At 46.9% G+C, this 22,700-nt stretch overlaps 1 protein-coding gene across 1 annotated transcript in view; it reads left to right on the top strand.

Moving 5' to 3' along the window:
- The window catches only part of LOC126412386 (polyamine-transporting ATPase 13A3-like), a 419,382-nt gene that overhangs the window by 300,117 nt on the left and 96,565 nt on the right, over nt 1-22,700 (top strand). The window contains exon 7 of the mRNA XM_050081962.1: nt 2,086-2,290. Within this exon, the coding sequence (XP_049937919.1) occupies nt 2,086-2,290 (205 nt within the window). The remainder of the gene's footprint in view (nt 1-2,085; nt 2,291-22,700) is intronic.

Raw genomic sequence — 22,700 nt, 5'->3', positions numbered from 1 at the left:
GAGGCAGGACCCATTCGGCAGTTAACATGCGTAGCGGTGAGACGTTGCTAATGTACCAAGAACGAATAGTGTTAGTGCAAATTTTTTGAATATCACAGAATTTACACTTGTACTACAAAAATAAATTAAATAATGTGACCAGTTATGAAAAAAATAAAGATAAAAAATTAGTATTTTCGAGATTCGAACCATTTTGAACCTCGTTCACGAACCTTTTATACCGCGTTTACACTTTCTACATTTTTTTTTTTTTAAGAATCTCGTTTTGTTCGTTATCGTTCGTTGCATTTGTTTGGTGCGGACGTCCAATGACATCTGTTGGAGTTTATCGTTGATCCACTCACTCAGTTTTTAAAATATTACAGAGGGCAGATACCTCTCTGACCGAACACCCTTTTTTTCTTTTTTTATATATAAAAACATTTATTAAAACAACAATCTTACACATTCCAAATACATACTAAGTTCATGTACTAACCATGTACAAATGTTATACATGAAGTTATTTAAACAAAAACAGTTTGATCATTTCAATTATGCTGATGTTAAAGAAAGACAACAGAAGAGTGTGTTACTGACTAAATTATCAGAAAGAATTAAGTTAAACATCAAGAAAAGTTTTCTTAAAGACATTCAAACTTCAACATGAAGAAATAAAATCTGCACTTTGAAGTACATGAGCTCCAATCTTTGCAGAAGCATAAATAGTTCTTTATGATGGATATCTGCAAGTTGGTGGGATAATTTTAAATATAAAACAATTTAATAATCATATTAGACAATTTCTGAAATACTTGAGAATGGCGGGAAGGAGATGTGTAATAAAGTTGACTAGCCTTCCAAGTACACTTTCTGGGCATTAATTGAATGTTAAGTATCAGAAATGATCAGACCTATATAATAAGTCTTTCACTGCCAAACTGACTTACACATCACAGCGCAAAAATGAACAGGGCAATGTGCCAGCCATTGAATATTACATTATATCAGATAGAATCTTATGGTTTTAACCAATCGATAAGGAAATTTCCATAAAAACTGTCTATTTCCAGATTTCTAATGTAAGCCAATATCGCACCTTTAATGTTTTGTGTTTTGACACTATCAGACACACAATCTCACTGTCACATAAGTTCTGTACATTAGCTTATAAATTTCAAAAACTACTCTCTGAAATAGAAGAAGCACACACCAAAAATATACTGTAAAATTTTAAATAATATCCTTAAGGTAACTACACTACATCACTGTCAACACAGTCTTCTTTTTTATATTAACCAATGCCCATTCTTTCAAATACAATTTTTAACATGTGACCAAACTTTTTCTTGTGAGTCGAATACCTTCTAATTCTGTGGAATTCACACAGGATGTGTACCTTGAACTCTATGATGCTATCGGATTCTAATTTGTTGAGGACGTAATTAACAAAATTTCCCAGTAACCAGTAGACAGCGTTATTTTTTGCTTCTTGGAAATAGCGTGCTTCAGGCCTGTGTATCAATGACAGCGATATATCACACGCTGAGCTGCCGTGCCGGCTCACTTCGCCACGATGATTTCTTCGATGAGCACCTTCGCACAGTTACATCACTTACATCATAGACGCGTAAGACTTCTCTTGCGATTTTCTCGGGACTGTCATAGCAGTGCACCTTACAACTTGCACAATTTGTTGTTTCAATGGCTTAGTAAAGGTATTCAAAATTTGAAGTAAATTCGTGGCCGCAACGTCGTGGTCTCGCCTTTTTAGTGGCAGCTGTAACTGGACGAAGGAATTTATCTGACTGGCAACACCTGGCGCTGTACAACTATATAGTGTCGACAGTCATTTAGTTTGTTATGTAGCATGTGACAGTGGAAAAGCTGACTGAGGAAATACGCTCTAAGTGCGTATAGCGGAACTTTATTGCGGTTGTTACGAACGTGATTAAGAAGATTCGCCTTACTGCATGCAACTTTTTCATGTTGCATGTATAACAGTTCACGTTTCAGAAACAGTTACTGCAGCCAGCTGTTCCGCTGTTGAACTTGAGATTAGAATACTCCGTCACTCATTTATCTTCTATTTCTGCTCCTCGACAGGCAAGCTGTTTACGGACTGAACGACATAGACGTGCCGATGCAGAGCATCCTCACCCTGTTCCTGCTGGAGGTGGTCAACCCGCTCTACATCTTCCAAGTCTTCAGCTTGATCGTATGGTTCCTCGAGGGCTACTACTACTACACCATGGTCATCATTCTCATGTCCGCCTTTGGTGTCACGTCCAGCATCTCGCAGACACGGAAAGTAAGTACTAATGCCTTCTTTCCAAATATCAAGATTCAAGAGTACGAAAGAAAGAGGTATGATCTTCATCTAACAGTAGCACACTATGCTCTGTCTCACAAGATTGCAGTTATTTCTAAGGAGCTGCTTATTCATATCAATTATTAAACAGTTTTCTCTTCTTAAGTTACAGTTCCACATCTTCATCCTCATCTTCCTCCTCCTCCTCCTCCTCCACCTCCACCTCACTGTGATCATAATGATTATCACGATCATCTTCATCATCATCATTCATTTTTAATCTGCTAGTACAGGAAGAGTCGTTCCAGATATCTCTACACATAACGATATTCAAGCTATACCTTCCAATGTGTCCAGCTTCGTAGCTAGTGATCAGTGTGTCTGGCTAATCGACGGGGTATCCGAGCTCCATTCCCGGGACTGCCAGGGACTTTTCCTAGGCGGCTGGACTGGAGTGGGGTGCGCATAGCCTCATGATACCAATTGACGAGCTACTTGAGTCAGAAGTGCTAGTTCCGAGGTCTACAGAGCCAATGACGACCGGGAGAGCGGTGTGCTAACCCTCACCCTTCCCAAACCACCACGCAGCACATACAATTTACTCCTTTGGCAGTGGATGACACGGCGGTCAGTTGGTCCCGAATGGCCCTTCAAGACGAGAGCGGCGGAGCTTCCAGGCATATCCAGCTTATTCTTTAACCTCGTTTATCCATCATCCTCTAGGTACTGGTCGTAATGTTTGAGTAAAAAATGCGTTTGACCTTTCTTTGGCTATGTACCACACTTACCTATATTTCAGTTTAGACTTCGTGGCAGATTACGTGTCAAACATGAAGAACCTGGAACTCTGTCTTTCACGAGCAATATTTCTACTGAAAAAAATTACCCAGGCTCGACTCATACCCCGCCCTCACAACTTCACTCCTGCTAAATTCATTTCATTTTCATAGCACTCATTGTATCATCCTCAAAGCATATATTTTCTCTTACCCATTTTTGATTTCATGCTATTTTACAGCATCTTCCAGGCAACTCACCAATTTTTAATTCGAGCGATATAGATTGTCATATCACCACGTGTTAGACTCTGGTACAATGAACTGTTAATGCACTTTCCACTAGGACTAACGCTCAAGAAGTCAAGAACATATAACATTATTTCTTCATCGTCATCATCATCATCATCATCATCATCATTATCATCATTATCATTGTTGCCACAAGCAGCAGCAAGTTCTTTTCCTTTAGGCTAAATAGGAATATGCTTTTGATTGCTGCCATTCAGCTTATCGAATGAACATCAGAGCTTGCAGTACTTGCGCCACCATTATTCGGTGCAGTTTTCACGATACAATTTGTGATTCATATACTCAGTGCTTTTTTCTAAAAAAAAAAAAAGTTTGAGGGTACTCCGACATTGGATATAATGCAGCGAAAATTACTTATAACTGAAGCATGGGATACCACCCGTCTGTTTTTAGCCATGACGTCATCAACATGACGAACTACCAAAAAAAATGGTATCGGCCGCAGATTCGAAATGCTTGAACAGTCAATGACATCGCTTTTCCCACCGAAAACTCCACTGGTATGGTTCGTATTGCAATTACCAACACGAAAAAATGAAATAAAAAGTTTACGTCCGTGAAATAAATCTTTGGCACTCTTCAAAGTTCTCAACATCGTAAAAAAATTGCTTTGTCGTCGAAATAGTTTGGGGGTACGCATCCCCCAGCGTTTCCCCAGAAAAACAGCACTGCATATACTTTACAAAATGAAAATAATCCGACGTTAAGTTCGTCGTTCTCTTATATAACTACACCCGTATCTCCCAAATCAATATGAATTGCACAGCATACATTACTCTTATTGGTTAATACTGTACAGGGTGGCCACAATTAAACCTCCGCTACTTGAGGGGATCCCCATGAGAAACGAGTGATCGCAGGACAATGAAACTTTTCGGAAACATTTGTAAGGACGCGAGAAAGAGAACTAACGAATAAACCATTGAAAGAAACACATTTTAATTTCTTCATGAGAGGGTAACATTTTGTTAATTGCATACACTGTTTACGCCCCAGGTTACCAAAGTTGCTCACTGTGACAAACATCTGCATCCACTACAGCCTGGAACTACACTAGAGATACCATTTCACAATTGTTCGCAGCACTTTTCGAAAAATGGACCATGGAAGGTTCAGCTATTGTTACACAGCTCGTGCTACGCCTGAAGATTGCCCAGTGCGTCTACCGTTGCCAGTCATGGCAACAGTAACTTCTCCAACAATTTGTGGCGCAACTGGCAGTCGGCCTCTTCCAGGAGCAATTCCCAAATCGCCAGTTAATTCGAAGTTCCGAATCATGTTCTCCAACCCTTGTGTGGAAACAGGACCTCTCAGAATCCCTCTAACACGTCGATACTAACAAAGAGCAGCAGCGCAATTGCTGTACACACAGTTGCAAAAGCTCTGAAGGCAGTTGTAAATGCCGTACATCAAGAAATGCGTAGAATGTATCAGGTGCAATAACCTTTCACTCGCACAGACGGAAACCAAATATACCTGCGCCAGAGCGACAGGTGAGACGCGCCGTGGTCGATAGAGGGCAGGAACCGTTAGTATCATATGGAACTTTAATAAAAGTTGCATATCAAGATTACTAAGAAGACAAATGTAAAGCTCGCGTAAGATATGACAGCAACACGTATGAAAATTAGAGCCTATTAAAAAATAAACTCAAAATTGCGGCAAACGTCTTTACGATACTGGCGGTTCCGTCACACTGCATTGTTCTAGCGTGACATGCCGCTTTTGTGCTGGTAAATTCAGTTTCCTGTCTGCGAGAGTGACAGTACTGTACCTGATACTCCATATGCATTTCTTGGAGTACAGCATTTACAACTGCCTCTTGAGCTTATGTAATTGCGTATGGTCGTACATTTTTTGCCTGTTTTGATTCCTTCTATTTTTTATTATTTTTGTACGTTTTTGTTAAGACATCAGGGAACAACTAGCGTGTGCCAGAAATAAATATTGCTCAATAGTATTCCACCGTTCTTGACCTCTTGATACAATATTATTGTGCAATAAATATTGAGTGTCTCAGGGCTCATTTATAACACTTTCTGAAAAATATAACCGCCATTTGACTGCACAACAGGCTTTATTCCACAATCTAGATTTCGAACATGCCATTTTCAAGTGTTACAACTGCAATAGATTAAAGCACGATAAAAGTACAAGTATCAGAAAGATAGCAGGGCAGGTTAAATTAATATCTGGGCTGCATGTTTTGTTGTCTTACTTACGTATTAAAATCATTAGACTTGCGTAGAATTTAAAATAATGGAACAACTGGTGTCATGTACTGTATTTCTATACTTACAATGAAGAATTGTCCTGCACGTTTTAAGTTTTTAACATTTAGTACACTGCTACAGCTGTTGAATACAGTTAGAGGCTTCCTGTTCCATTTAAACATCTGTGTAACTAAAATTACAGTATAGGTGTATATATGGGAAACACATGCAAACATTGTGCATATAGGCTATTCCCCCTTGTCTTCTCCTCCACCTCATCTACGTAATCTGACTTTCCCATCCTTCCTCCCCTCCCACATCAGTACTCCTCCACCCCTTATCTATTTAATACCTCTGATCCATTCCTGTTAAACCTAATGCGCACCATTCTCTCATTCCCTATGCACCCATCCCGCCCCCCTTCCCCACATTTTTCCCTATTCTTGGTACCATTGTACACAATTTTATAACAATCATTGAGACTTTTATATAAAGGGTTTTAAATTTCAACGATGTTTGTGACCATTTATTTTATATAACTGATCAATTTTTAAACATGATTGTAATTCATAACAATATATAGCTGCTTATTTTATAATTAACAATGAATCAAATATTCCACTATCTTGCAACATTGTATTTCGATGTATCTTTAATAACGATGGTGTAGGTCACGATTTTACATGCATTCTGGAAAGTTGGCTCTTCATGCCATATAATGTAGACACTGGTATCGTTTGCCCATTTCAAACATAACTTAAACAGCTTGTATGAATAAGAGTCCCATGACATACAGATGACATGGTGCTAACTGGAATGTCTTTATGATGGTCTTTGACGATAGTTTCACTTATGTTTTGTGTCAGTGGCTACGGAGACGCAATGTAGCGAAGTTTAGACCTGTGATTTGGTCACCTATTTTATTCCACAACCATGTCAGGTGAATAAGTCATGTTAATTGCCTATTACACAAACATTCTCGCATTTTCCTTTGACAATATCGGCTTATATAACCGAAGGTACATATTTTGATGATGACTTGTGTTCTAATCAAGGCTAATAATTTTTGATACATAAGTAACAGAACAAATCCTGTAGCCTATACTTTAAGTTAACTGTCTGCTATGCTATTTTTCTGTTACTTGTACTTTTATTGTGCTTAGATCTGTTGCTGTTGTAACCCTTGAAAATGGCCTAACGCCGAAATCTAGATTGTGGAATAAAACCCGTTGTACAGTGAAATGGCGGTTATATCTTTCAAAAAGTTTTACATGACTGTGGGTCCACACCAAAAGAAAATCCTTTATAACATAGAGTGTATCAAAAAGAATCAGCCGATTTGGCACGTCTATATTTCTTAAACTTATAAACATTTAAAATGAATTTTGTTTTTTGATGTACGGAAAACTCAAAAAGGTTTTTATTTCATACCTTTTCATAGGTGTTCAATATTCCCCCCTTCAGATGCGCGGCATACGTCAATGCGGTATTCAAATTGTTCCCACACTGTAATGAGCATCTTTTGAGTTGCAGCTTCCACAGCTGCTGTTACGCGATGTCTCACTTCATTAATTGTTGTTGGTAACGGAAGCACATAAACAGAGTCATTTATAAACACTCACAGAAAATAATCACAGACAGTCAGGTCCGGTGTCCACAGAGGCCAGTAATGTAAGGCTGAATAATTTGGTCCAGTGCGACCGATTGAGCGTTCAGTAACCCTTCGATTTAAAAATTCCCAGACTTCCAGATGCCAGTGTGACGGTGCCCCATCCCGTCGGTAAATGAAGTCCTTCGAATCAGTCTCCAGCTGTGGGAAAAGGTAAACCTCAAGCTTATCGAGGTATGTGCTTCCTGTACAGTGTTCTCGACAAAGAAAAATAGACCATACACCTTTTCCCGTGAAAACACATTAAATTTTGGAGAGTCCCTCTCATGTTGTAAACCTTCATGTGGTTAGCAGAATGAGATTTTCACTCTGCAGCGGAGTGTGCGCTGATATGAAACTTCCTGGCAGATTAAAACTGCGTGCCCGACCGAGACTCGAACTCGGGACCTTTGCCTTTCGCGGGCAAGTGCTCTACCATCTGAGCTACCAAAGCACGACTCACGCCCGGTACTCACAGCTTTAATTCTGCCAGTATCTCGTCTCCTACCTTCCAAACTTTACAGAAGCTCTCCTGCGAAACTTGCAGAACTAGCACTCCTGAAAGAAAGGATATAGCGGAGACATGGCTTAACCACAGCCTGGGGGATGTTTCCAGAATGAGATTTTCACTCTGCAGCGGAGTGTGCGCTGATATGAAACTTCCTGGCAGATTAAAACTGCGTGCCCGACCGAGACTCGAACTCGGGACCTTTGCCTTTCGCGGGCAAGTGCTCTACCATCTGAGCTACCGAAGCACGACTCACGGCCGGTACTCACAGCTTTAATTCTGCCAGTATCTCGCCTCCTACCTTCCAAACTTTACAGAAGCTCTCCTGCGAAACTTGCAGAACTAGCACTCCTGAAAGAAAGGATATAGCGGAGACATGGCTTAACCACAGCCTGGGGGATGTTTCCAGAATGAGATTTTCACTCTGCAGCGGAGTGTGCGCTGATATGAAACTTCCTGGCAGATTAAAACTGCGTGCCCGACCGAGACTCGAACTCGGGACCTTTGCCTTTCGCGGGCAAGTGCTCTACCATCTGAGCTACCAAAGCACGACTCACGCCCGGTACTCACAGCTTTAATTCTGCCAGTATCTCGTCTCCTACCTTCCAAACTTTACAGAAGCTCTCCTGCGAAACTTGCAGAACTAGCACTCCTGAAAGAAAGGATATAGCGGAGACATGGCTTAACCACAGCCTGGGGGATGTTTCCAGAATGAGATTTTCACTCTGCAGCGGAGTGTGCGCTGATATGAAACTTCCTGGCAGATTAAAACTGCGTGCCCGACCGAGACTCGAACTCGGGACCTTTGCCTTTCGCGGGCAAGTGCTCTACCATCTGAGCTACCGAAGCACGACTCACGCCCGGTACTCACAGCTTTAATTCTGCCAGTATCTCGCCTCCTACCTTCCAAACTTTACAGAAGCTCTCCTGCGAAACTTGCAGAACTAGCACTCCTGAAAGAAAGGATATAGCGGAGACATGGCTTAACCACAGCCTGGGGGATGTTTCCAGAATGAGATTTTCACTCTGCAGCGGAGTGTGCGCTGATATGAAACTTCCTGGCAGATTAAAACTGCGTGCCCGACCGAGACTCGAACTCGGGACCTTTGCCTTTCGCGGGCAAGTGCTCTACCATCTGAGCTACCGAAGCACGACTCACGCCCGGTACTCACAGCTTTAATTCTGCCAGTATCTCGCCTCCTACCTTCCAAACTTTACAGAAGCTCTCCTGCGAAACTTGCAGAACTAGCACTCCTGAAAGAAAGGATATAGCGGAGACATGGCTTAACCACAGCCTGGGGGATGTTTCCAGAATGAGATTTTCACTCTGCAGCGGAGTGTGCGCTGATATGAAACTTCCTGGCAGATTAAAACTGCGTGCCCGACCGAGACGCGAACTCGGGATCTTTGCCTTTCGCGGGCAAGTGCTCTACCATCTGAGCTACCGAAGCACGACTCACGCCCGGTACTCACAGCTTTAATTCTGCCAGTATCTCGCCTCCCACCTTCCAAACTTTACAGAAGCTCTCCTGCGAAACTTGCAGAACTAGCACTCCTGAAAGAAAGGATATAGCGGAGACATGGCTTAACCACAGCCTGGGGGATGTTTCCAGAATGAGATTTTCACTCTGCAGCGGAGTGTGCGCTGATATGAAACTTCCTGGCAGATTAAAACTGCGTGCCCGACCGAGACTCGAACTCGGGACCTTTGCCTTTCGCGGGCAAGTGCTCTACCATCTGAGCTACCGAAGCACGACTCACGCCCGGTACTCACAGCTTTAATTCTGCCAGTATCTCGTCTCCTACCTTCCAAACTTTACAGAAGCTCTCCTGCGAAACTTGCAGAACTAGCACTCCTGAAAGAAAGGATATAGCGGAGACATGGCTTAACCACAGCCTGGGGGATGTTTCCAGAATGAGATTTTCACTCTGCAGCGGAGTGTGCGCTGATATGAAACTTCCTGGCAGATTAAAACTGCGTGCCCGACCGAGACTCGAACTCGGGACCTTTGCCTTTCGCGGGCAAGTGCTCTACCATCTGAGCTACCGAAGCACGACTCACGGCCGGTACTCACAGCTTTAATTCTGCCAGTATCTCGTCTCCTACCTTCCAAACTTTACAGAAGCTCTCCTGCGAAACTTGCAGAACTAGCACTCCTGAAAGAAAGGATATAGCGGAGACATGGCTTAACCACAGCCTGGGGGATGTTTCCAGAATGAGATTTTCACTCTGCAGCGGAGTGTGCGCTGATGTGAAACTTCCTGGCAGATTAAAACTGCGTGCCCAACCGAGACTCGAACTCGGGACCTTTGCCTTTCGCGGGCAAGTGCTCTACCATCTGAGCTACCGAAGCACGACTCACGCCCGGTACTCACAGCTTTAATTCTGCCAGTATCTCGTCTCCTACCTTCCAAACTTTACAGAAGCTCTCCTGCGAAACTTGCAGAACTAGCACTCCTGAAAGAAAGGATATAGCGGAGACATGGCTTAACAACAGCCTGGGGGATGTTTCCAGAATGAGATTTTCACTCTGCAGCGGAGTGTGCGCTGATATGAAACTTCCTGGCAGATTAAAACTGCGTGCCCGACCGAGACTCGAACTCGGGACCTTTGCCTTTCGCGGGCAAGTGCTCTACCATCTGAGCTACCGAAGCACGACTCACGCCCGGTACTCACAGCTTTAATTCTGCCAGTATCTCGCCTCCCACCTTCTAAACTTTACAGAAGCTCTCCTGCGAATCTTGCAGAACTAGCACTCCTGAAAGAAAGGATATAGCGGAGACATGGCTTAACCACAGCCTGGGGGATGTTTCCAGAATGAGATTTTCACTCTGCAGCGGAGTGTGCGCTGATATGAAACTTCCTGGCAGATTAAAACTGCGTGCCCGACCGAGACGCGAACTCGGGATCTTTGCCTTTCGCGGGCAAGTGCTCTACCATCTGAGCTACCGAAGCACGACTCACGCCCGGTACTCACAGCTTTAATTCTGCCAGTATCTCGCCTCCCACCTTCCAAACTTTACAGAAGCTCTCCTGCGAATCTTGCAGAACTAGCACTCCTGAAAGAAAGGATATAGCGGAGACATGGCTTAACCACAGCCTGGGGGATGTTTCCAGAATGAGATTTTCACTCTGCAGCGGAGTGTGCGCTGATATGAAACTTCCTGGCAGATTAAAACTGCGTGCCCGACCGAGACTCGAACTCGGGACCTTTGCCTTTCGCGGGCAAGTGCTCTACCATCTGAGCTACCGAAGCACGACTCACGCCCGGTACTCACAGCTTTAATTCTGCCAGTATCTCGTCTCCTACCTTCCAAACTTTACAGAAGCTCTCCTGCGAAACTTGCAGAACTAGCACTCCTGAAAGAAAGGATATAGCGGAGACATGGCTTAACCACAGCCTGGGGGATGTTTCCAGAATGAGATTTTCACTCTGCAGCGGAGTGTGCGCTGATATGAAACTTCCTGGCAGATTAAAACTGCGTGCCCGACCGAGACTCGAACTCGGGACCTTTGCCTTTCGCGGGCAAGTGCTCTACCATCTGAGCTACCGAAGCACGACTCACGCCCGGTACTCACAGCTTTAATTCTGCCAGTATCTCGTCTCCTACCTTCCAAACTTTACAGAAGCTCTCCTGCGAAACTTGCAGAACTAGCACTCCTGAAAGAAAGGATATAGCGGAGACATGGCTTAACCACAGCCTGGGGGATGTTTCCAGAATGAGATTTTCACTCTGCAGCGGAGTGTGCGCTGATATGAAACTTCCTGGCAGATTAAAACTGCGTGCCCGACCGAGACGCGAACTCGGGATCTTTGCCTTTCGCGGGCAAGTGCTCTACCATCTGAGCTACCGAAGCACGACTCACGCCCGGTACTCACAGCTTTAATTCTGCCAGTATCTCGCCTCCCACCTTCCAAACTTTACAGAAGCTCTCCTGCGAAACTTGCAGAACTAGCACTCCTGAAAGAAAGGATATAGCGGAGACATGGCTTAACCACAGCCTGGGGGATGTTTCCAGAATGAGATTTTCACTCTGCAGCGGAGTGTGCGCTGATATGAAACTTCCTGGCAGATTAAAACTGCGTGCCCGACCGAGACTCGAACTCGGGACCTTTGCCTTTCGCGGGCAAGTGCTCTACCATCTGAGCTACCGAAGCACGACTCACGCCCGGTACTCACAGCTTTAATTCTGCCAGTATCTCGTCTCCTACCTTCCAAACTTTACAGAAGCTCTCCTGCGAAACTTGCAGAACTAGCACTCCTGAAAGAAAGGATATAGCGGAGACATGGCTTAACCACAGCCTGGGGGCTGTTTCCAGAATGAGATTTTCACTCTGCAGCGGAGTGTGCGCTGATATGAAACTTCCTGGCAGATTAAAACTGCGTGCCCGACCGAGACTCGAACTCGGGACCTTTGCCTTTCGCGGGCAAGTGCTCTACCATCTGAGCTACCGAAGCACGACTCACGCCCGGTACTCACAGCTTTAATTCTGCCAGTATCTCGTCTCCTACCTTCCAAACTTTACAGAAGCTCTCCTGCGAAACTTGCAGAACTAGCACTCCTGAAAGAAAGGATATAGCGGAGACATGGCTTAACCACAGCCTGGGGGATGTTTCCAGAATGAGATTTTCACTCTGCAGCGGAGTGTGCGCTGATATGAAACTTCCTGGCAGATTAAAACTGCGTGCCCGACCGAGACTCGAACTCGGGACCTTTGCCTATCGCGGGCAAGTGCTCTACCATCTGAGCTACCGAAGCACGACTCACGCCCGGTACTCACAGCTTTAATTCTGCCAGTATCTCGTCTCCTACCTTCCAAACTTTACAGAAGCTCTCCTGCGAAACTTGCAGAACTAGCACTCCTGAAAGAAAGGATATAGCGGAGACATGGCTTAACCACAGCCTGGGGGATGTTTCCAGAATGAGATTTTCACTCTGCAGCGGAGTGTGCGCTGATATGAAACTTCCTGGCAGATTAAAACTGCGTGCCCGACCGAGACTCGAACTCGGGACCTTTGCCTTTCGCGGGCAAGTGCTCTACCATCTGAGCTACCGAAGCACGACTCACGCCCGGTACTCACAGCTTTAATTCTGCCAGTATCTCGCCTCCCACCTTCCAAACTTTACAGAAGCTCTCCTGCGAATCTTGCAGAACTAGCACTCCTGAAAGAAAGGATATAGCGGAGACATGGCTTAACCACAGCCTGGGGGATGTTTCCAGAATGAGATTTTCACTCTGCAGCGGAGTGTGCGCTGATATGAAACTTCCTGGCAGATTAAAACTGCGTGCCCGACCGAGACGCGAACTCGGGATCTTTGCCTTTCGCGGGCAAGTGCTCTACCATCTGAGCTACCGAAGCACGACTCACGCCCGGTACTCACAGCTTTAATTCTGCCAGTATCTCGCCTCCCACCTTCCAAACTTTACAGAAGCTCTCCTGCGAAACTTGCAGAACTAGCACTCCTGAAAGAAAGGATATAGCGGAGACATGGCTTAACCACAGCCTGGGGGATGTTTCCAGAATGAGATTTTCACTCTGCAGCGGAGTGTGCGCTGATATGAAACTTCCTGGCAGATTAAAACTGCGTGCCCGACCGAGACTCGAACTCGGGACCTTTGCCTTTCGCGGGCAAGTGCTCTACCATCTGAGCTACCGAAGCACGACTCACGCCCGGTACTCACAGCTTTAATTCTGCTAGTATCTCGCCTCCTACCTTCCAAACTTTACAGAAGCTCTCCTGCGAAACTTGCAGAACTAGCACTCCTGAAAGAAATGATATAGCGGAGACATGGCTTAACCACAGCCTGGGGGATGTTTCCAGAATGAGATTTTCACTCTGCAGCGGAGTGTGCGCTGATATGAAACTTCCTGGCAGATTAAAACTGCGTGCCCGACCGAGACTCGAACTCGGGACCTTTGCCTTTCGCGGGCAAGTGCTCTACCATCTGAGCTACCGAAGCACGACTCACGCCCGGTACTCACAGCTTTAATTCTGCCAGTATCTCCTCTCCTACCTTCCAAACTTTACAGAAGCTCTCCTGCGAAACTTGCAGAACTAGCACTCCTGAAAGAAAGGATATAGCGGAGACATGGCTTAACCACAGCCTGGGGGATGTTTCCAGAATGAGATTTTCACTCTGCAGCGGAGTGTGCGCTGATATGAAACTTCCTGGCAGATTAAAACTGCGTGCCCGACCGAGACTCGAACTCGGGACCTTTGCCTTTCGCGGGCAAGTGCTCTACCATCTGAGCTACCGAAGCACGACTCACGCCCGGTACTCACAGCTTTAATTCTGCCAGTATCTCGTCTCCTACCTTCCAAACTTTACAGAAGCTCTCCTGCGAAACTTGCAGAACTAGCACTCCTGAAAGAAATGATATAGCGGAGACATGGCTTAACCACAGCCTGGGGGATGTTTCCAGAATGAGATTTTCACTCTGCAGCGGAGTGTGCGCTGATATGAAACTTCCTGGCAGATTAAAACTGCGTGCCCGACCGAGACTCGAACTCGGGACCTTTGCCTTTCGCGGGCAAGTGCTCTACCATCTGAGCTACCGAAGCACGACTCACGCCCGGTACTCACAGCTTTAATTCTGCCAGTATCTCGTCTCCTACCTTCCAAACTTTACAGAAGCTCTCCTGCGAAACTTGCAGAACTAGCACTCCTGAAAGAAAGGATATAGCGGAGACATGGCTTAACCACAGCCTGGGGGATGTTTCCAGAATGAGATTTTCACTCTGCAGCGGAGTGTGCGCTGATATGAAACTTCCTGGCAGATTAAAACTGCGTGCCCGACCGAGACTCGAACTCGGGACCTTTGCCTATCGCGGGCAAGTGCTCTACCATCTGAGCTACCGAAGCACGACTCACGCCCGGTACTCACAGCTTTAATTCTGCCAGTATCTCGTCTCCTACCTTCCAAACTTTACAGAAGCTCTCCTGCGAAACTTGCAGAACTAGCACTCCTGAAAGAAAGGATATAGCGGAGACATGGCTTAACCACAGCCTGGGGGATGTTTCCAGAATGAGATTTTCACTCTGCAGCGGAGTGTGCGCTGATATGAAACTTCCTGGCAGATTAAAACTGCGTGCCCGACCGAGACTCGAACTCGGGACCTTTGCCTTTCGCGGGCAAGTGCTCTACCATCTGAGCTACCGAAGCACGACTCACGCCCGGTACTCACAGCTTTAATTCTGCCAGTATCTCGCCTCCCACCTTCCAAACTTTACAGAAGCTCTCCTGCGAATCTTGCAGAACTAGCACTCCTGAAAGAAAGGATATAGCGGAGACATGGCTTAACCACAGCCTGGGGGATGTTTCCAGAATGAGATTTTCACTCTGCAGCGGAGTGTGCGCTGATATGAAACTTCCTGGCAGATTAAAACTGCGTGCCCGACCGAGACGCGAACTCGGGATCTTTGCCTTTCGCGGGCAAGTGCTCTACCATCTGAGCTACCGAAGCACGACTCACGCCCGGTACTCACAGCTTTAATTCTGCCAGTATCTCGCCTCCCACCTTCCAAACTTTACAGAAGCTCTCCTGCGAAACTTGCAGAACTAGCACTCCTGAAAGAAAGGATATAGCGGAGACATGGCTTAACCACAGCCTGGGGGATGTTTCCAGAATGAGATTTTCACTCTGCAGCGGAGTGTGCGCTGATATGAAACTTCCTGGCAGATTAAAACTGCGTGCCCGACCGAGACTCGAACTCGGGACCTTTGCCTTTCGCGGGCAAGTGCTCTACCATCTGAGCTACCGAAGCACGACTCACGCCCGGTACTCACAGCTTTAATTCTGCTAGTATCTCGCCTCCTACCTTCCAAACTTTACAGAAGCTCTCCTGCGAAACTTGCAGAACTAGCACTCCTGAAAGAAATGATATAGCGGAGACATGGCTTAACCACAGCCTGGGGGATGTTTCCAGAATGAGATTTTCACTCTGCAGCGGAGTGTGCGCTGATATGAAACTTCCTGGCAGATTAAAACTGCGTGCCCGACCGAGACTCGAACTCGGGACCTTTGCCTTTCGCGGGCAAGTGCTCTACCATCTGAGCTACCGAAGCACGACTCACGCCCGGTACTCACAGCTTTAATTCTGCCAGTATCTCCTCTCCTACCTTCCAAACTTTACAGAAGCTCTCCTGCGAAACTTGCAGAACTAGCACTCCTGAAAGAAAGGATATAGCGGAGACATGGCTTAACCACAGCCTGGGGGATGTTTCTAGAATGAGATTTTCACTCTGCAGCGGAGTGTGCGCTGATATGAAACTTCCTGGCAGATTAAAACTGCGTGCCCGACCGAGACTCGAACTCGGGACCTTTGCCTTTCGCGGGCAAGTGCTCTACCATCTGAGCTACCGAAGCACGACTCACGCCCGGTACTCACAGCTTTAATTCTGCCAGTATCTCGTCTCCTACCTTCCAAACTTTACAGAAGCTCTCCTGCGAAACTTGCAGAACTAGCACTCCTGAAAGAAAGGATATAGCGGAGACATGGCTTAACCACAGCCTGGGGGATGTTTCCAGAATGAGATTTTCACTCTGCAGCGGAGTGTGCGCTCATATGAAACTTCCTGGCAGATTAAAACTGCGTGCCCGACCGAGACTCGAACTCGGGACCTTTGCCTTTCGCGGGCAAGTGCTCTACCATCTGAGCTACCGAAGCACGACTCACGCCCGGTACTCACAGCTTTAATTCTGCCAGTATCTCGTCTCCTACCTTCCAAACTTTACAGAAGCTCTCCTGCGAAACTTGCAGAACTAGCACTCCTGAAAGAAAGGATATAGCGGAGACATGGCTTAACCACAGCCTGGGGGATGTTTCCAGAATGAGATTTTCACTCTGCAGCGGAGTGTGCGCTGATATGAAACTTCCTGGCAGATTAAAACTGCGTGCCCGACCGAGACTCGAACTCGGGACCTTTGCCTATCGCGGGCAAGTGCTCTACCATCTGAGCTACCGAAGCACGACTCACGCCCGGTACTCACAGCTTTAATTCTGCCAGTATCTCGCCTCCCACCTTCCAAACTTTACAGAAGCTCTCCTGCGAAACTTGCAGAACTAGCACTCCTGAAAGAAAGGATATAGCGGAGACATGGCTTAACCACAGCCTGGGGGATGTTTCCAGAATGAGATTTTCACTCTGCAGCGGAGTGTGCGCTGATATGAAACTTCCTGGCAGATTAAAACTGCGTGCCCGACCGAGACTCGAACTCGGGACCTTTGCCTTTCGCGGGCAAGTGCTCTACCATCTGAGCTACCGAAGCACGACTCACGCCCGGTACTCACAGCTTTAATTCTGCCAGTATCTCGTCTCCTACCTTCCAAACTTTACAGAAGCTCTCCTGCGAAACTTGCAGAACTAGCACTCCTGAAAGAAAGGATATAGCGGAGACATGGCTTAACCACAGCCTGGGGGATGTTTCCAGAATGAGATTTTCACTCTGCAGCGGAGTGTGCGCTGATATGAAACTTCCTGGCAGATTAAAACTGCGTGCCCGACCGAGACTCGAACTCGGGACCTTTGCCTTTCGCGGGCAAGTGCTCTACCATCTGAGCTACCGAAGCACGACTCACGCCCGGTACTCACAGCTTTAATTCTGCCAGTATCTCGTCTCCTACCTTCCAAACTTTACAGAAGCTCTCCTGCGAAACTTGCAGAACTAGCACTCCTGAAAGAAAGGATATAGCGGAGACATGGCTTAACCACAGCCTGGGGGATGTTTCCAGAATGAGATTTTCACTCTGCAGCGGAGTGTGCGCTGATATGAAACTTCCTGGCAGATTAAAACTGCGTGCCCGACCGAGACTCGAACTCGGGACCTTTGCCTTTCGCGGGCAAGTGCTCTACCATCTGAGCTACCGAAGCACGACTCACGCCCGGTACTCACAGCTTTAATTCTGCCAGTATCTCGTCTCCTACCTTCCAAACTTTACAGAAGCTCTCCTGCGAAACTTGCAGAACTAGCACTCCTGAAAGAAAGGATATAGCGGAGACATGGCTTAACCACAGCCTGGGGGATGTTTCCAGAATGAGATTTTCACTCTGCAGCGGAGTGTGCGCTGATATGAAACTTCCTGGCAGATTAAAACTGCGTGCCCGACCGAGACTCGAACTCGGGACCTTTGCCTTTCGCGGGCAAGTGCTCTACCATCTGAGCTACCGAAGCACGACTCACGCCCGGTACTCACAGCTTTAATTCTGCCAGTATCTCGTCTCCTACCTTCCAAACTTTACAGAAGCTCTCCTGCGAAACTTGCAGAACTAGCACTCCTGAAAGAAAGGATATAGCGGAGACATGGCTTAACCACAGCCTGGGGGATGTTTCCAGAATGAGATTTTCACTCTGCAGCGGAGTGTGCGCTGATATGAAACTTCCTGGCAGATTAAAACTGCGTGCCCGACCGAGACTCGAACTCGGGACCTTTGCCTATCGCGGGCAAGTGCTCTACCATCTGAGCTACCGAAGCACGACTCACGCCCGGTACTCACAGCTTTAATTCTGCCAGTATCTCGCCTCCCACCTTCCAAACTTTACAGAAGCTCTCCTGCGAAACTTGCAGAACTAGCACTCCTGAAAGAAAGGATATAGCGGAGACATGGCTTAACCACAGCCTGGGGGATGTTTCCAGAATGAGATTTTCACTCTGCAGCGGAGTGTGCGCTGATATGAAACTTCCTGGCAGATTAAAACTGCGTGCCCGACCGAGACTCGAACTCGGGACCTTTGCCTTTCGCGGGCAAGTGCTCTACCATCTGAGCTACCGAAGCACGACTCACGCCCGGTACTCACAGCTTTAATTCTGCCAGTATCTCGTCTCCTACCTTCCAAACTTTACAGAAGCTCTCCTGCGAAACTTGCAGAACTAGCACTCCTGAAAGAAAGGATATAGCGGAGACATGGCTTAACCACAGCCTGGGGGATGTTTCCAGAATGAGATTTTCACTCTGCAGCGGAGTGTGCGCTGATATGAAACTTCCTGGCAGATTAAAACTGCGTGCCCGACCGAGACTCGAACTCGGGACCTTTGCCTTTCGCGGGCAAGTGCTCTACCATCTGAGCTACCGAAGCACGACTCACGGCCGGTACTCACAGCTTTAATTCTGCCAGTATCTCGTCTCCTACCTTCCAAACTTTACAGAAGCTCTCCTGCGAAACTTGCAGAACTAGCACTCCTGAAAGAAAGGATATAGCGGAGACATGGCTTAACCACAGCCTGGGGGATGTTTCCAGAATGAGATTTTCACTCTGCAGCGGAGTGTGCGCTGATATGAAACTTCCTGGCAGATTAAAACTGCGTGCCCGACCGAGACTCGAACTCGGGACCTTTGCCTTTCGCGGGCAAGTGCTCTACCATCTGAGCTACCGAAGCACGACTCACGCCCGGTACTCACAGCTTTAATTCTGCCAGTATCTCGCCTCCTACCTTCCAAACTTTACAGAAGCTCTCCTGCGAAACTTGCAGAACTAGCACTCCTGAAAGAAAGGATATAGCGGAGACATGGCTTAACCACAGCCTGGGGGATGTTTCCAGAATGATATTTTCACTCTGCAGCGGAGTGTGCGCTGATATGAAACTTCCTGGCAGATTAAAACTGCGTGCCCGACCGAGACTCGAACTCGGGACCTTTGCCTTTCGCGGGCAAGTGCTCTACCATCTGAGCTACCGAAGCACGACTCACGCCGGGTACTCACAGCTTTAATTCTGCCAGTATCTCGTCTCCTACCTTTCAAACTTTACAGAAGCTCTCCTGCGAAACTTGCAGAACTAGCACTCCTGAAAGAAAGGATATAGCGGAGACATGGCTTAGCCACAGCCTGGGGGATGTTTCCAGAATGAGATTTTCACTCTGCAGCGGAGTAGGGGTAGGTAGGAGACGAGATACTGGCAGAATTAAAGCTGTGAGTACCGGGCGTGAGTCATGCTTCGGTAGCTCAGATGGTAGAGCACTTGCCCGCGAAAGGCAAAGGTCCCGAGTTCGAGTCTCGGTCGGGCCCGCAGTTTTAATCTGCCAGGAAGTTTCATATCAGCGCACACTCCGCTGCAGAGTGAAAATCTCATTCTGGAAACATCCCCCAGGCTGTGGTTAAGCCATGTCTCCGCTATATCCTTTCTTTCAGGAGTGCTAGTTCTGCAAGTTTCGCAGGAGAGCTTCTGTAAAGTTTGGAAGGTAGGAGGCGAGATACTGGCAGAATTAAAGCTGTGAGTACCGGGCGTGAGTCGTGCTTCGGTAGCTCAGATGGTAGAGCACTTGCCCGCGAAAGGCAAAGGTCCCGAGTTCGAGTCTCGGTCGGGCACGCAGTTTTAATCTGCCAGGAAGTTTCTTCATGTGGTTGTTCCGCACGCTATATTCTCACATTATGACGGTCCACCTTTCCATTTATATGGAATGTTGTCTCGTCACCAAACACAAAGCGTGGGAGAAAACTACCATCCTCCACCTTTCCCAGTGCGAAATTACAGAACTGCACACGACGTTCCCAGAATGAGATTTTCACTCTGCAGCGGAGTGTGCGCTGATATGAAACTTCCTGGCAGATTAAAAGTGTGTGCCAGACTGAGACTCGAACTCGGGACCTTTGCCTTTCTCGGGCAAGTGCTCTACCATCTGAGCTACCCAAGCATGACCCAAGCCCCGTTATCACAGTTTTACTTCCGCCAGTACCTCGTCTCCTACCTTCCAAAGTTTACAGAAGCTCTCCTGCGAAGCTGCGCAACTAGCACTCCCGAAAGAAAGGATATTGCGGAGACATGGCAAGCCACAGCCTGGGGGATGCTTGCAGAATGAGATTTTCACTTTGCAGCGGAGTGTGCGCTGATATGAAACTTCTTGGCAGATTAAAACTGTGTGACAGACCGAGACTCGAACTCGGGACCTTTGCCTTTCGCGGGCAAGTGCTCTACCATCTGAGCTACCGAAGCACGATTCACGCCCCGTCCTCACAGCTTTACTTCTGCCAGTACCTCGTCTCCTACCTTCCAAACTTTAACTATTCTGGAAACATCCTCCAGGCTGTGGTTAAGCCATGTCTCCGCAATATCCTTTCTTTCAGGAGTGCTAGTTCTGGAGGTTCGCAGGTGAGCTTCTCTACAGTTTGGAAAGTAGGAGACGACGTACTGGCAGAAGTAAAGCTGTGAGGACGGGGCGTGAGTCGTGCTTGGCTAGCTCAGATGGTAGAGCACTTGTCCGAGAAAGGCAAAAGTCCCGAGTTCGAGTCTCGGTCTGGCACACAGTTTTAATCTGCCAGGAAGTTGCGCACGCTATTGTTTCTCTCCTGCACGAAGAGCTTGCAGTAGCTCGATTTTGTATGGTTTCATATGTAAACGTCGAAGCAGCACACGCCAGACGGACATCGGGGGCATGCTGAGCTATCGAGCTGCACGGCAAACGGATATCTGCGGACACCTCGTGAAAATATGACGGATCCATTCGACGTCTGTGTCAGACACTCGAGGTCGGCCCGGCGTTTTTCCTTTACATAAACAACCTCCTTCTCAGAGTATTTCATGTCATCATCTAATGGTCTGTGCTACATGTGGATCCACACCGTACCTAGTGCGGAAGTCACGCTGTACAGTCGTTACTGATCCCCACTGCGAAAAACGTAGAACACTAAACGCTTTCTGTTGTCCCGACACCACTTTTACTTGAATTGAAGTGGGCGCACACTGCTGCTATCTAGCGGGAACCATGTAAAACTCGAGAGTCTGCTATTTCCAACAGTACGTAGTTCACGCACATACCTGAAATAACATACACTACTCGCCATTAAAATTGCTACAACCCGAAGATGACGTGCTACAGATGCGAAATGTAACCGCTGCTGTGATATGCAAATGATTAGCTCTTCAGAGCATTCACACAAGGCGACACCTACAACCGATTTCTCATACTCAAACAGCAGCTGACCTGCGTTGCCTGGTGAAACGTTGTTGTGATGCCTCGTGTAAGGAGGAGAAATGCGTACCAACATTGATAAAGGTCGGATTGTAGCCTATCGCGATTGCGGTTTATCGTATCGCGACATTGCTGCCTCGCGTTGGTCGAGATCCAGTGACTGACAACAACCATCTGCACGAACAGTTCGACGACGTTTGCAGCAGCATGGATTATCAGCTCGGAGACCATGGCTGCGGTTACCCTTGACGCTGCACCACAGACAGGAGCGCCTGCGATGGTGTACTCAACGACAAACGTGGGTGCACGAATGGCAAAACGTCATTTTTTCGGATGAATCCAGGTTCCGTTTACAGCATCACGATAGTCGCATCCCTGTTTGGCGACATCGCGGTGAACGCACATTGGAAGCGAGTATTCGTCATCGCCATACTGGCGTATCACCCGGCGTGATGGTATGGGGTGCCATTGGTTACACGTCTCGGTCACCTCTTGTTCGCATTGACGGCTCTTTGAACAGTGGACGTTACATTTCACATATGTTACGACCAGTGGCTCTACCCTTCATTCGATCCCTGCGAAATCCTTCATTTCAGCAGGATAATGCAGGACCGCATGTTGCAGGTGCTATATGGGCCTTTCTGGATACAGAAAATGTTCGACTGCTGCCGTGGCCAACACATTCTCAATACCTCTCACCAATATAAAACGTCTGGTCAATGGTAGCCCAGCAACTGGCTCGTCACAGTACGCCAGTCACTACTCTTGATGAACTGTGGTATCGTGTTGAAGCTGCATGGGCATCTGTACGTGTACACGCCATCCAAGCTCTGTTTGACTCAATGCCCAGGCGTATCAACGCCGTTATTACGGCCAGAGGTGGTTGTTCTGGGTATTTATTTCTCAGGATCTGTGCATCCAAATTGAGTGAATATGTAATCAAATGTCAGTTCTAGTATAATATATTTGTCCAATAAATACCCGTTTATCATCTGCATTTCTTCTTGGTGTAGCAATTTTAACGGCCAGTAGTGGAATAGAA

The sequence above is a fragment of the Schistocerca serialis genome, chromosome 7 (assembly GCF_023864345.2).
Source record: "Schistocerca serialis cubense isolate TAMUIC-IGC-003099 chromosome 7, iqSchSeri2.2, whole genome shotgun sequence".
NCBI classification, from domain to species: Eukaryota; Metazoa; Arthropoda; class Insecta; order Orthoptera; family Acrididae; genus Schistocerca; species Schistocerca serialis.
The sequence above is the reverse complement of the archived record's forward strand: the minus strand, read 5'-3'. Positions and strand labels throughout refer to the sequence as shown.